The sequence below is a fragment of the Chlorocebus sabaeus genome, chromosome 20 (assembly GCF_047675955.1).
Source record: "Chlorocebus sabaeus isolate Y175 chromosome 20, mChlSab1.0.hap1, whole genome shotgun sequence".
Taxonomy (NCBI): Eukaryota; Metazoa; Chordata; class Mammalia; order Primates; family Cercopithecidae; genus Chlorocebus; species Chlorocebus sabaeus.
The window spans coordinates 8,324,971-8,340,133 of NC_132923.1; the positions used below are offsets into that span (position 1 = coordinate 8,324,971).

Genomic DNA, 15,163 nt, shown 5'->3' on the forward strand with positions numbered 1-15,163 from the left:
ATTTGTTACCCCACTATTGCCCCAGGATACCCTGCTGGCTCACCTCTAGCTTAACTAGGCCTTGCCATTATCCACTCCTCTGCTTCCAGCACTGCCCTCCTGGGCACCAAATCCTTCATGCTCCAGACCCACCCCCCGCTGGCTTGTTTTATTCTGCTCTCCTCATTCCAGTAACCCACTCATGTCCCAGTCCCTCCACGACCACCTACCTCCACCTCGGGTCTCCTAACTCCTTCCCCCTCTCCTCCCACCCTGTCCCCTACCCACGGCCCCTGCCGGGCCCTTCCCCACTTGCTGCTCACCGGGTGAATCGAACACCGCAGACCTCGCAGGCAAAGGGCTTCTCGCCTGTGTGGGTCCTCATGTGGCGAGGCAGTTTGCCCGCCCCATGGATGATCTTGTGGCAGACAGGACACTCCTGAGGCATCTGGGAGCGGCGTTTGCGCACCAGCTTGTCTTGGCCGTCCAGGCCTGGTGCCAGGTTGTCCTGGTGCAGGGAGCTTAGGTAGGCCATCAGGTCAGGATCGATGGCATCCTCATCTGAGCCCAGCTCCTCTGGGGACAGCGGGGGCCCGCCACCCTGCGCCAGCCCATAGGCTGGGGGATATACCAGCTCCTCTTCTTCTTCCTCACCCTCATAGGGTTCGTAGCTCTGGGGCCCCTCAGGAGGGGAGGCGGTTCCTGTGGGAGGGCTGTAGCTGTCCCCCAGCCCACTGCCCCCACTGCTGCCCACTCTACCCGCCACCTCCTCCTCCTCATAGGTCAAGGGATGGGCAGGTACTGTGGGCACCTCAGGGACTAGGTGGTTTGCTCTGGCCCCCTTGGTTTGCAGGAAAGCTTTCCGGGGCTTGCGGCTGCGGCGGGCAACAGGCCGAGGTGGCGGTGGTGGAGGTGGTGGGAGGGGCACCTGTGGAGGACTGTCTTCACCATTGGGAACTCCAGAAGCTGTGGCTGTGGCAAAGGCCTGCAGATACTGGCGGGCTCGCTCACAGTCATCCTCGTCTGGGCTGGGAGCTTCTAGCCCACTGCCCTGCAGAATCTCCATGCAAGCAGCGATGACACACGGGATCTCCAGCAGGCGGGCAGCCTGCAGCACAGCTGGCATGTTGGCGCTGCTGGTGGTCAGTGTGGCTGTATAGGCAAATTCAAGGAGGGCGCCTAGTGCCTCTGGCCCTACAAAGTCCAGCTCACACACGCCTGCTCCTGCTCCCCCAGCGGCTGTCCCGCTGCCCCCGGCCCCCATGACAGCTCCGCCACCGCCCTCAGTGAATAGCTTCTTGAAGTAGTGGCTACAGGCAGCTAGCACAGCCCTGTGGGTGCGGTATTCAAGGCCCTGCGTCCGGATGGTGAGGTCACATAGGTGGCCCAGCTGGCGCTGCTCATTGAGGCAGCTCAGGAGCTCACTGCTGTGGTCCGGGAATGGAATCCCAATCAGGTCATCCTCGGGGCTCCCCATCTTCTCCTGCAGAGTCAAATAGAGGGGAGGTTAAGAGCGCTCAGCCCATAGGGGTCTGGGGAAAGAGGACCAACTTTAGCCAATACTTATTGAAGGATGACTACATGCCAGTCACCCTTCTGAGTACTTTACACTCATTTCATCTTCCAAAACCCTCCGAAGTATGATCATCATCTGTTTCACAGACAAGGAAACTGAGGTTCAGACAGGTGAAGTGATTTTCGAAGTTAAGTGCAGAACAGTATTTGAACTCAGGCAGTGGGCCCGGTCCTTGTTCCTAACCACTACACTGTTCTATTCTGCCTCTGTGGCAGCAGGAGCCCTGCCTTTCTGGCCTTTTCATAGAGGTCCATCTGTGTCACCTGCCCCCTTCCCCATCTCTTTGGAAGAAGCAGTGGACTGGGAGCTAGGATGCCTGGGTCCTGGTTCAGGCTTCATAAAGAATTGGCTGAAGGACCGGGGGTGGTACTGGCAGCTGGCCTCAGTCATTTGAAAAGTGAGGTAACAGTCTTTGTAGTGAAACCTCCTCATAACCTGGGGAGAGGCCAATGAGAGAGTTCAGACTCACACTGGACCAAGATCTGCTAGAGGCCAGGCACAGACAGGTGCTTTAACTCAAGTTATCTCTCTCCAAAGTGGCTAGGACACTGTAAAACATATGCAAACAAGAGAAGGCAGCTTCCAAGCATCATCCTCTTCCTCCTCGTGCCCCTCCCCTGGCCACCAAAGGTTCATCTCCCCTTCTAGATCCCCCGCTTCTTGAGGCCAAACGGGAAACACAGCTCCCAGCATCCCTCCCCCCACATCCTCCCCTCCCCCATGGGGCCAAGGAGCAGCCACCCTTTGCTGGGGTGTCACTGGCTGGCGCGGTTGCTTCCTGCCCCGCACAGATAAGCATCGCCCCCGCCCCCTCCCCCACTGCCAATAGGCCAAGTTCCAGTCCCACCCCCCAACTCCCCCTCAGCTACTGCCACCCCTCTCTCCGTATTCCAGGAGAGCCACATCTCCAGAGGGCCTTGGTCCTGCTCTCTATCCTTTACCCTCCAACGCCCAGCCACAGGAGGTGGGTGCAGAGCAGCCAGCCATCCCAAGGCTGGCAGAGGTGTGGGCAGGGGTTGGGGCCTGGAAGGGGGTGAGACCTGCTTTAAATCCTGGCTCTGCCACTATCTTGCTGAATGACCTTGGGAAAGTCATTTCTCTCTGTGCTTCCATTTCCTCAGCTGTGCAAGGAGGGGGTGGAAGTAGTGGCCCCAATGGCTCAGCCCTTCAGCCCTGACATTTTGTGGGTCTGGAGCAACTGGAGATAGTGCTGGGGCCTGGAAAGAGCTGGGCTCTGGAGTCAGCCAGGTTTGAGTTTGAATCCTGTCTCTGCCACCAGTTAGCTCCATGACCTTAAACAAGTGATTTAATCTCTGAGCCGCCTTCCTCGTCTGTAATATAGGATAATTCCACCTGACTCCTAGAGTTGTGGTGAGGATTAAATGAGACCAAATATGGCACAATGCCTGATACGCAGTGGGGATTCAATAAATGTTCTGGCCTTGGCCTAGCCTGGGGTCAGATTCCACTATATAGATGGCCTCTGTTAAGAAAACTACTTGGGGACAGGTCAGCCTCCCTCCCTCAAATCACCCTGAGGGAACCAGGCTACTACTAGCTACATGACTTTGGATAAGTCACTTCCTTTCCTGAGGAGGCCTGTTCCTCATATGTAATATTAAAGACTACCCCTGTTGATCCTTAGGGCAAGTCCCACTGACATTTTGTCAGTGTCCCCTCTGCCGCGTCAGCAGCTGTTCAGCCCTGGCCATTGATGGGGAAAGAGTTTTTTTGGGGGGGGTGGGGGAGTGAATGGGGAGTTAAGCCACAAATTTTTTTTTTTTTTTTTTTGAGAGGGAGTCTCGTGCTGTCGCCCAGGCTGGAGTGCAGTGGCCGGATCTCAGCTCACTGCAAGCTCTGCCTCCCGGGTTGACGCCATTCTCCTGCCTCAGCCTCCCGAGTAGCTGGGACTACAGGCGCCCGCCACCTCGTCCGGCTAGTTTTTTGTATTTTTTTGTAGAGACGGGGTTTCACCATGTCAGCCAGGATGGTCTCGATCTCCTGACCTCGTGATCCACCCGTCTCAGCCTCCCAAAGTGCTGGGATTACAGGCTTGAGCCACCGCGCCCGGCCACAAATTTTCTCTTTAGGACAGAAGAACTGCATTCTCTGTGTCTGCCTCCCTGCCTGCCCACTTCATTGCAAGGCCAGGGCTCCTACACAGAAACCTTAGGTGAGCAGCACCCGCATGTCCGTCTTTGCTTGTAAGCCACATCTAGGCACCATTAGATAGCCCACCTGTTTCCACCTTAAGTCCTCAAACCACTTCTCTCCCTAGGAACCAAGCCATCTGAGAACTCTCCCTGCTCCCTTTAATCCTCCTGACTGTACTTTACAAATGGTACAAGTGGCAAATGGCCCCCAGACTTGGGAACAGACAAAAACCAGGTGGGCAGCAGCAGCAGGAGGAGCAGCAGCAACAGTGGCTGTAGCCACTTAAGCAGCAGTAGGCACCCTCCTGGGCCCAAGTGGATCCTGTCCTTCCTAAGGGGGATGGGTGGGGCTGTCCTCACTGTCCATTGGCTGGGAGCTGGGCACTGGCAGGCACGTGGCTCACCCCATCCCTCTCCCTCCTTCCCTGCCCACCCCACCCATTCCCGCTGCTAAGCCCGCCTCCTTTCTCCCACCCCAGGGCCGGTCTCCGTGGCAACTTGGTGTGGTGGGGGCGCTGATTGGCTGACCTCACTGTCAGGTCACAGGCTCAGGCTCGTTCACCACGCAACTCACACAGGGATTGGGCAAGGGTGGGTGTTTAACTCCTTAGGCCCAAATCCAATGCCCATGGCCAAGAGGTAGCAATGAAAGAGGGGGAGAGGCAGAGGACATGTGTGGGAAGGAGAGGGTGTTCATAAGGTTCTCTAGCTTCTGGGAAACTCCCCTAACCCTTACCCAGGGCTCTAGCACCCATGCCAATATAGGTGCCACCTGGAGCTATGGTGGTGCCAACCAGGCCAAGGGGCCCTCCTAGACCCATCATCTGGGAGGGATGGGTGGGGCGAAGGCATCCCCTTTCTTTCTGCCAGGGTAGGGCACTGGTGCCAGGGTGCCCACCCCATCTTGGGCACCTTTCCCACCTCTGCATCCCAGAGGGCCCAGTCCCCTGACGCCCCATGAAGGCGGCCCATCCCCACCCAGTCTGGCATGCCCCCTCTTGCTAAGACCTTGTGGGCATGGGCGTGTGTGGTGGTTGGGGGTGCAGCTGTGCCAGGGAACCGGGCAAGGTCTGTTTGGTCTGTTTGCCCGGTAGGGGGAAGAACTGGGGGCCCCGCCCCATCACTCCCCTCTTTCCCGCCACCCCCCAGGCTCCCCTCACTGTCAGGCCTGCTAGACCGGCCAAGCCGGTGGGCAGCTCTCTTGAAACTGGGCCCTGAGTCAAGCCTGCCCTATCTTTGGTTGGGGGAAGACTTCAGGGTGAGAAAGTTGGGAGGGGGTAAAGGTGGGAGTGCCTATCACCTACCCTTCAGTGCTCAAGGGCACCTGGCAGGGTATGTCCAGCACCAAGAAACCAAAAGGTGGAGGCCACTGGCCCGGTCTTGGAAAGAAAAGGGAGACGGGAACTCTTTCCAGATGCTGACCTCAGGCAGGGTCCAGTGCAGGGCTGGGGGCCACTAGGGCCAACACTGCTGGCTTGAGCCAGCCGAAGGGCAGAGATAGGAGGCCCTGAACAGGGCAGCTGAGTAAAGCTGGCCCCCCTTTCCCCACCCTGGGGATTAGGGGAGTGAGGCTTAGTGTGGGGGGCAGCAGGCAGAACCAGGATTAGCGGCGGAGAAAATAGATATGGGCCTGAGACACAGGCACACAGAGCCCCCCCTCCCCAGGTTCCAAGGCCCCTACCTCTAGGCTCTGCCAGGGAGCCTGAGAGGGGCCTGGCCAGGCTTCTCCAGGAGCAGCAGCTTGGGGTGAGGGAGGATGAGGACCAGGCTGTAACATCTTCCTGCCAGGGATGATGGAGAGACCTGAGGCTCTTCCCAACGCTCCTGGTGCCTTGGCTGGCCACCCCTCCCCCTTACTTCTGTCTCCTTTCTCCCTCCAACCCCCACCCCAACTCCAGCCTCAGGTTCTCTTCCTGTTTTTTTGGAACTAAGTTTGCACGAAGCCAGGGCTTTGGCCTGCGTCTGGACCAGGGAGGTGGGGAAATTGGACAGCCAGTCCAAAGTCCTAAGGGACCCAGGAATCCTTATTCTCCAGCTTCCTCCACCACTTCTCAGGGCCTCTGAGGCCCAGGGGCCGAAGCCATCTGGATTGCCCAGTTGGGGAGGGAAGGTAAAGGGGCTGAACCTCTTCTCACATGAGGACTAGAAGGGCTTCAAAGAAGAGGTTCTTTGCCCAGGGATGCTCTGACATTTATGGAGCTCTTCTCTCCCCACCCCAGCCCCTCCAAGCTTGTGCATGCCTTCCCCATCCCCCATATGACGCTTCCCCTCCTAACCTCACCACCCCCAGCACTCACACTTCCTGGGGGCCGAGGCGGGGAAGAGAGACCGCAAGCCACGAAGGGGGAAGGAGGCGAGGGGAGTTGGCTGCTTCCCGGTGCTGTGGGGGTTAAGTCTCTGCCCAGCTCCAAATCCCCCAGTCCTGGTTCTGGGGCTCCTGAAATGAGGTAGACCTTAATGCTTCCCTACATTTTCTTTCCATGACACAAGCCCTTGCCCATAGCCCCTTAGTCTCCATCAAGGGAAATATGAGGGAGATAAAAGATGGCGGAGGAAGGAATGGGGGCAACTCTCCCAGCCTTCGCACCACCACCTTTGGGTATTCCCTGCCATCAGCCAGCCTTCACTCTTGCCCTTCTCTTGGCCTCCTTGTTCTCATTGCCTCCTTTGACCCTTGTCTTCCCTCCGCAAGTCCACCCTTTGCATTCCTTCCTTCAGCCCTCCTTGAACTCCGCACCCTCTCCACCACATCAGTGTCCCTAGGCCTCCTCCCAGGAACTGTCCCCGCCTCTCCTTTCTCTTCCCCTTGGTTCTCTCTTGTTCAAACCTCTCCACTGTCTCCATTGGCCCCCTGCTTCGAGCATCCCTTCCCTTCTCCCCAGGCATGTGAGGGGTGGAGAGAGGCAGAGGAATTAAATCAGGGGCCAGGCCTGCCCTCCAACACCTGGTCTTGCCAAAAGATGGTTGAGTTTAGGGCATCCATGCCCCACTTTTGGATGAAGCAGGGGACCACAATTTGGGAGCCAGTTGGGGAGAATGAGTGGTGGAGGGGGGTTTGCAGCGAGAGCGGATGTGGGGTGGGGGTGGAGGGATAACCTGTGCCTCTGTGCCCGTCAGAGTTTCCAGCCCTGGAGCCGCTGGACTTTCCCCGGAGGGTGCCCACCCTGGACCAGGCAATTGTCCACTTGGACAGACTCTGGCCATCAGGATTCTCAGCAGGGTCTGCCTGGGCAGTGCCAGCTCCCCTTAGGGCCTGAGGAGACCACACAAGGTGCCAGGGTCTGCCCTGTGCCCACCCCCTCCCCCCAGCCTAGTGTCTCCAGCTGGGTAACCGAGCTGGCTGGTAACCCCACACCCGCCAAGCCGCCGGCAGAAACCTGAGCCCCCCAGCCCCAGAGGACACCCCAGCCCGATCTCCGGAGCCCGGCTCTCTGCCAGCCTGACCAGCCTTCTGGCCTGGCCCAGCAATCACTCAGTCCCTATAGGCCGCTCTTCTGCCTCTCCTGATCCGCTCGGGTCCCCTTAGACACTGAAGCCTCCCCACATTCCCGCTTCTCAAGCCCTCAGTTCCCTAAACTCTCTTGTGAAGTCTGGGCACCCTCTTCCTGGCCTGTTTTTCAGTCCTCTGACCCTAGGCTAATTCTAGGCCTCCAAGCCCCCCTGGGGCCTGATCTCCCAAGCCAGAGCAGGGCCTACTCACCTGAATGCTGAGGGGCCTGGCGGCAACTCCTCCTGGCCCCTGGGGGCAGCAGGTTGGGACAGGTGGGGGAGGGCCAGGCTTGGGGGGAGGTAGGGTGGCTGTTCCCCGCTCCAGCTCCCTCCTTCAAAGGGGCCGCCCACGACCTGGCCCAGCCCCTCCCCCCTACAGCCTTAACCCTCTGGGTGCTGTCCCCCCTCCCCCCAGCTTGGAGGGAGGGGTTACCGGAGGGCTGGCGGCGTGGGAGAGGGCCCAGAGTCTCTGCCTGTGGTGCCTGAAGCCCCAGCAGAACCCACCCGCTCCTTAGGACCTACTCAGTCCTAAAAGAGGAAAAAGGTGAGGGGTAGGAAAGGTAGGAGCTGGGACAGTCCAGGAGGACAGAGATGAGGAGGAGCAATGGGAGAGGCTACTGGAGGTGGGACCAGGAGAAGGAAGAAGGGAGGGGAGGGGACAGAGGCGGCAGTGGCCAGAAGAGGGAGGAGGGGAACCCTGGACGGTCAGTGCCAGGGGTGACAGGTGCCTGGGTCCCAGCCCCTCAGAATATGTGGGATGGGGACCACAAGGAGGCTCTCTAGACCCCAGCAGGCTCCTCAGTCCCCCTGGGAGCTGGCCGAATTCTCCCTACCTTGTACTGGGCTGGGGCCCTCAGGGGCTGGGCAAGGCGGCACCCCGCCCTCCCCATAGCCTCACCCCAAACCCACTCACATACCACAGTTCCTTGCCCGGGCGCCAACCCCTGCCAACCAGGCCAGGGGGCAGCACTCATGCCAGCCCCCAATAGCCAGGGGGATCAGGGGGTACAGAGCTGGCCTGAGGGGGATAGACAGATTGGGGGAGCTGTGGGCACCGAAAGAGGAAGGAGCCGGGAGGGGGCATCTGCTGGGAAGCGCCTAGCCCCACCCCTTGCGCAAGCTGCTGCCACCCTGGCCGGTTGGGTGGGACCCGCCTGGGCCTGAGGGGCAACTCAGGAGGGCTCTGAGCCCAGACATGGATGGGCCACCAAGTTTCACTTAAACAACTCCTGGGGTCCCTTATTCCTGGAATGAGGAGTGCCCTAGTGTCCCCCAGACACTAGGCCATCCCAAGTCCTGCTAGGCTTGGGGGTACCATAGAAATGCCCCCTAAAGTATCCCCTCCCCTTTCCCCCAACAGCTGCTGGCTCAATGCCGCTGGCCTGCTGCCCCTCACCAGCTCCCGGCCCGGTTGGCACCTACCCACCAGGATGCTGGCAGTCCTGCCCTCCTCTCCCTCCTACCCCCCTGCTCCCAGCGCCCCATGCCAACTGTGGGCCTGAGGTGGGGGAGGGTCACCCTGTGCCTTGGTGCCAGTCTGACGGGCCCAGGCCCCTAGGCCCTAAAGATAAGGCCTAAGACCCTGTTCTCAAGCCACCCCCTCAAGAGGTAGCACACTGGTCAGGGCCTACACAGGGAGAGCCTAGGAGGCAATGGACAGCCCTGTGAGCAGTTAATGAAGGCTCCACACCCCAGGGTGGGGGCCAGTGTCTCTCCCTACCACCAGGTGCCAACCTCCCGGCATTCCCCCTGCCCAAGCATTTGCTTGGGCACCAAAGTCCCTGCAATTCCTGAGAGCCCTAGTGCCTGCAGCCTGCGAGGGAGTGGGGTGGGGCTGCTCTCTGCCCTTTGATCCCCATAAAGGGAGGGAACCAGCCTAGAGGGCAGGGGGCAGGGAGGGAGTTCATGGGGCCCCTCTGTTTCACCCCTGCCAGGGACAGCAGGGCAGGGTGTGGGCATCTTTTGGGTGGGGCCCTAAGGTGAGGACGGGTAGCATGTCTCAGCAAGGGAGATGGATGTCAGTCATAGGTACATGGCATCCCATGGCAATGCGATAGCAAGAATAAAGTGGGGGGATGCAGAGGGTACCCACATTCCAACCCATCCCAGTTCTGGTTTTCACCCTCATCAAGAAACACTTCCAGACTCAGCCAAATTGAGAGCTCAAGGACTACAATTCCCAGTGTGCACCACAATTGCTTTGTATGTACCTTGGGAGTTGTAGTACCCCTTGAGAAGCCCTGGGTTCTCCTCTTCCCCAGAGCCTTGCTGATGGGTGGGAAGGGCAGATGACTTGGTCATGAATCTCCAAGGGGGCTAGGTTTAAGAAGAGGTAAAAGGCTAGGATGTCCATGGTGGAGGAAAGAGGACCCCTGCTCCCAGGCAAAGGGGGAGGAAAGGAGGAAGGAAGGAGGAGAGGATGTCTGTTGAAAGGGGCATATGGGTGGGGAGGAGTTGGGGGGACGGTGGAAACAGGAAGGAAATTGAAGCCAGAGACATGAGGTTGAAAGTAAAGGCCTGGGGGAGCCCCACTCTGAGGCCTGTCAGGGACTGGGATGGCATTTCCCCATGTCATTCTGTTGGCCTGGGAGGAAGAAGAGGAATCAGTGATGTCAAAAGATAGCAAATTGATATATTTATGGGGATCACTGTTTCTTTTGCCTCCATCAGCCCTCTTTTGCCTGGGGCACCTTCAAACCTTGAATCTGGCATAGGTATTTGCTGACTGGGAAGCTCTGAAGGCTGACCTGGTTCTGGGGAGGAGAGCAGGCAAAGGAAGGGGCTTGGGGAGATCAGGGCTAGGCCTGATGGTGAATATGGTAGAGGTATATGTGGGGTTAGGCCAGGTGTAGTCAGGGCAAGTGCTGGCAAATGAGAATGCTATCCTCCAGAGCAGAACCATGGCATCTGGAGGCCTCAGGGAAGAGAGGGCTAAGATGTCCATCCTAAGCTGTGGGACAGGATGAAGAGGGCAGCCCTCTCTGGTCTCCCTGGGGAATTTGTTAAAGGTAGCTTTGTCCCTGTGCCAGTGAATATTAAAGATGGCAATTCAGGGGACCAGGTGGTAGCTGGGTGCCTTTCCCTAGTAGGGGTGGAGGTCAGAAGTGGGCAGAGGACCTGCTTTGAAGTCACTTCTCCTGGGCTCCCCAAGGCTCTGGGACAGATGCTTGCAGGCCCCAGCCAAGATTCTTGCCAAGACCTGGGCCTGGCTGGGTGTGGGGGTCTTTCTTGTCCCCACCCCACCAAACACTTGATGGTGGATGACAGCAGCTCTATCCCCTACCTCCCAGTCCCCCAGGCCCGCCTTGGCGCCTGGCCGCTTCTGTGTTGGCAAGAGGTGGGGGGGAGGGGGCAGCGAGGCAACTTCAAACTGTCCGGGCAAAACGTCAAGTTTACTCACGAGTTTACTCAGCACAAGGAGGGGGAAGAGGCCAGGGCGGGCACACCCCATGCCAGGGTCCTATCCATCTGCCTGTCCCCACCTTCCTCCCCCACTGTTCTCTCCTGCCCTAGGCCAAAACAGGCATAGGCCCTAAGGCCTGGTGTCAGGGCAGTCTTAACTCTCAGGAAGGTCAGGGAGCCAAGCGGGACAGAGGCAGGAAGCCCCGCAGCAGGCCCAGAGGCTTCTGTCAGAGGGCAGTGCCCTGCCTGGAGCCCATTCACTACTCATCTTGGGACCTTGGTCTTGGGCCAGAAGAATTGGGTCTCTTAGCCATTAAGAAGGGGGGCAGTACTAGGCCAAACCTCCTCCATCTGAGCAGTCCCCTGGGCAGTGACTTCTGACCTGAAATGCCCAGTCCTAGGCTATCCCTCAGTCTGATGCCATCCAGGCAGCCATAGGATCAGGGGCTGGTTTTCTCAGCCTTGGCTTGGAATGGGGGGCTGGCATCCTATCTGACCTACTTCCCTTTCCTCCCCACCTGCTTTCATTCTCTGCTTCTCTCCCCCAGCCTTCACTGTCCCCACCCCAGAGCGCTCCGCCCCCCATGCCTGCTGGGCCCCCTCCCCCACCCTTCCCCAGGGTGCCAAGTGCAGGCACACAAAGGGCCTGATGGTGCATTGTTAGCCCAGCCCCCGCTGCCCGCCGCGCCCTCCCTGGGCAGGCACTAGGCCAAGGAGGAGCTGGGGGCCCTGGGTGCCAGGGGGCACCATGGGGAAGAAGGGGACAGCACCTGTCTTCCAGATACTGGGGTCTACATCAGCCAGGGCTGAGTAGTGATGAGAGTCCCATTAGAGCAAGCCTGTCTCCTTGACACCTGAGCCTAGTGGGCACTGCCTTCTTTCTTCCCCAGAGCCCCATTCTGGTGGTATTAACCCCTTTTTGACCCCTATGCCAAGGCTGGGGGTGTATGGTACCCAAGGGAGGGGACAGTGTCTGGGGGTGCCAGCTAGTTGTGCTGTGCCCACAGCAACCATGTAACAGAGGCACGCTGGGGGAGCTGGGGTCCCCGGGGCCAGGGACAGAGGCACTGACAGAGATTTCTCCTTGTTTCATCAGCTGCTCCAGGGGGAGCCCCCTGCCCTTCTCCCCAGTTACCGCTAAGGAGAAACACTAACTACCACCCAGACATAGTCACAAGTATGTCCCTCTCTAGTGCAGCGCAACACTCCTTATGCCCACTCTCTCCTCCCCAACCTGATGCCCACTCCATGCCAGCTCTCCCAGCAGTGCCAGGCGGGTACAGGGGTGACCAAACCAGTTGGTGTGTGTAGGGCAGCAGGAGGCAACCCCATAATCCTCCAGGCCTCATCCCCGCACTCACACATACTCCCTTAGGGAACAGACAGTTCCCATCCTGGTTTAACCCCTCACAGCCCAATCTGGTTCCCCCGCCCCTGATAAGCGGTCTCCCTCCTCCAGGAATAAGTTGGGGGAAGGAGGAATAGCTGCGCTGACTCATTCCCGTTCTCGGCTGCAGCTAGGGGTCTCCAAGGCATTCGGGCGGGGGTCAATTCAAGAACACCCTCCACCTGGCCCGGAAGCCAGGACAGCCAGCCGGTCTCCCCCTCTCCCCAGCACCCACTTCCGGTGTCCCAAACTAGGTCAGCAGCGCTCGTTTCCTGTGGGTCAGCTAGCACCGGCGCCTCTGCCCCTCCCCTGCTCCGGACCCAGGCTCCCCGCCCCCCCGCCCCCCAGGGCGCCCCGAGGTCTCACCACGTCTCAGCCGCCCTTTGATACGTGGGGGTTGTGCGGGGCGGGGGGCAGGGGACCCGCCCTCTCTCTAAACACCAGCAGGGCCGGGGCGCCTGGGCAGGCACGTGTCCGGGCACAACCCGCTGCCCACGCCGCCCCCCCACTCCCGCCCCCACCTCGCTCTGGCCGGGACACGTCGCTCTCTTACTTGGGATGGGGTGGGAGGAGGGAGAGAAAGCTGGAAATTGAAAGCAGCGCCCCCCACCCCTTTGAATAGCAGCCTTCTGCCAGGCTCACTCTGTAGGTTCTATAACAACACTGTAGCGACCCCCACTCTGGGCTGGGGCAGGTGCGCCGGCGCCGGTGGGGGGACGGGCGGTAGGTAGGAGAATTCTTCCTAGTCACCCGCCCTGGCTCTCGGGTTCTGGGGGCATGAGCTGGCGTGGAAAAGGTAGCGGCGGTACTGGAGCCTGAAGGAAGGGAGTGGGATGGAGGGGCAGGGGAGAGAGAGGTCGTTCTATGTCGGTTCGGAGGTTGTTGCTGAGCCCCACTACCGCTGGAGAGAGCGCGGCTCTGGAAGCGCAAGAAACCGTAGTCCAGCCGGTAACTTTCCCCCAAGCAGCGGCTCCTCCTGCGCCCCCCCAACCCCCATGCAACTGGCCTGGGGCCAACCCACCGCGCCAGGGGGCGCGGGGTGGGGGGGTGCGCGTTGTCCTAGTTAGAGTCCGTCAGCGTTTCCATTCCCTCAACTCGGTCCGGTCTGGGGTCTCCCCCTAAAGTCACGAAGGAGACTGGGGAAACGCTCAGCGTCGCCTCACCCCCTCTCCATCCCGAAGCCGCCTGTCTGTCTGATCCCAGGAGAAGTGCAGAGAAAGTTTCTGGGGACCCTCCTCCCAGGGTTGGGGGGCATCCGCAGTTCCTTCTCTGTCTTTCCTCCCAATTAAAACCAATTCCAGAGACCCGGGGTGTTGGGAAAGCACAGGGAAGGGGAGTGGTGGGAATCTGATCTGCATGCGTGTGTATGTGGGGGTCCCACTTACAGGACGGACGAAGGACACTGCAGTAGTCTCGAGTCTAGTGAACCCCGAGCCAGGAGACAAAAGTGGGGTACACTCACCTCTCAGCCGTCGGGTCCGCTGGCTGGAGCTGCTGAGGCTCAGGGTGTGGGAAGAAGCGCGTCCCCCACCAGGCCCGGGGGCTTGGGGCCCTGCTCCGGTCCTGGTCAGAAGGCCGCGGTCAGTTGCTCGCCGCTCGCTGCTGGGGGGCTCCTCCTCCGCCGCCCTCTGCCTCCTCCTGCCGCCCGCCCCCCCTCGGCCGCCAAGAGCCGTACATTCACCTGGCTCCCACCCGCCCCCCCCTTAGGGCCCGCCTCACCTGTCCTGCTGTCTCACCTGTCCTCCTGCTTGCTTTCCCCCCATCCCTCCCCTCCCTCCCCCCCGCCCCTGCCACCCCCCAAACTCCCCCCCCAACACTTAGCAACACCCTCTGTCACTTCCTGGTTTTTCACCCGCCCCCCCAGGTCCCCCTCCCTCCGCCCAATAAGGACATAAACTTCAACCCCTTCGTCCAGCCAGTCCCTGCAGAGCGCAGATGGGTCCCTCCCTCCTTTTTTGCCCCCTTCCTCCAAACTCTTACTTAGCTCTCCTAGCCTTTTCCACCCTCCTCCTTTCCCTCCTTCTTTCCTTCTCTCTGTCTCCCTTCACCTGCCGCGGTCCCTCTCTCCCCCCGTTTCTCCTGCCCCTATCTCTCCCAGTCCACCTTAACTCAAACTCCGCCCCAGGCCCCCATCCAGCCCTTTGCCGCTGCTCTGCCCGCCCCCTGCACGCCACCGCCCTGTCCGCCCATTGGCCTGAATACCCGCTCATCTCCAGTGGGTCTCGCCTTGCTTTCGTCCAGGAGGGGGCGGAGCCGAGGGGCTGGCCTGGAACCTGGAGAGGAGGGGGGAGGGGGCAGTGTCCGCAGCGGCCAGGGAACCAAGCACCCCCTACAGGGGCTCCCTCTCCTCCAAGAGGGGCTTCTGCAGGGTCAGGACCTCAGGAGGGAAGGGTATGAGAGGTTAGGGATAGGCTGGGTGGGAGTGAATTGGGGACTTAGGGTCTTGAGGGAGGGGGTCCCGTGAGGGGCTATAATCAGGTCAGGGACCTACAAGGGAGGGGGAGGGGGAGCCACCAGGCCTTCAGCTCCGGCCCCTACGCCCCACCCCCTCTCGGAGGGAGCCGGGGAGTTGAGCCTGCGGGCGCCCTGCGTCCCTCCCCACGCGTGACGGTGCCCCGCGGGGAGGGAAGGGCGCCCCGGGCAAGCAGCCTCTGTGCTGTCGCCAGTGCCCGCTGCGGCCTTGGCATTGTCGGAGGGGAGGGGCCCAGTCTGCGAAGGGGGAGGGGGCGCGCTCACGCTTTTGCTCCCCAACTCCATCCCGCGGGTTCCCTAAGTGGAGAAACTGAGTCTCCACCGAGGAGGGATATCTTGACATGGATTCGCTCAGAGACCCAGGTGGCGAGGGGTGCCTGGATGTTTTGGGATGTGTGGTATGTGTAGGTTTTGGGGAGGACCGGTATAAATACTTGGGAGCCCCCCAACTGAGAAAGGTAGCGGGTGAAGGATGTTTCCGACTGAGCCTGCGGAGCTGCGTACCCCAAAGGGCCCCTCCCACTAGTGTCAAACGGAATCACATCAGGCTACCTAGGGCCAGGTTTGGCTCCCCCGCGACAAGCCAGGCCGAACCGGGTCGGACTCGCTTTCCCCTCCCAACCCCCCTCCGCAGGGGGCCTCCCTCCCTTTCCAGCAGGTGGCTCCTCGGGACACCAGCTCAACCTGTTGGACCACAATGGGCGG

General features: G+C 60.2%; 1 protein-coding gene across 7 annotated transcripts in view; it reads right to left on the bottom strand.

Moving 5' to 3' along the window:
• Positions 1 to 13,755, bottom strand: part of ZBTB7B (zinc finger and BTB domain containing 7B) — a 16,158-nt gene extending 2,403 nt beyond the window's left edge. The window contains exons 1-5 of one of the 7 annotated variants that reach the window (XM_007976914.3): positions 13,723 to 13,744; positions 13,449 to 13,549; positions 6,006 to 6,145; positions 5,390 to 5,489; positions 303 to 1,462 (exon numbers count right to left, since the gene is read on the bottom strand). In XM_007976914.3, coding sequence (XP_007975105.3) covers positions 303 to 1,462; positions 5,390 to 5,485 — 1,256 coding nt within the window. In that variant the 5' untranslated portion in view covers positions 5,486 to 5,489; positions 6,006 to 6,145; positions 13,449 to 13,549; positions 13,723 to 13,744. Of the gene's footprint in view, positions 1 to 302; positions 1,463 to 5,389; positions 5,490 to 6,005; positions 6,146 to 7,408; positions 8,494 to 13,448; positions 13,647 to 13,705 lie in introns of those variants that run through there. The other 6 variants (XM_007976920.3, XM_007976919.3, XM_007976917.3 and 3 more) reach the window with 6 other exon arrangements.
• Positions 13,756 to 15,163: the final 1,408 nt, after the last annotated feature.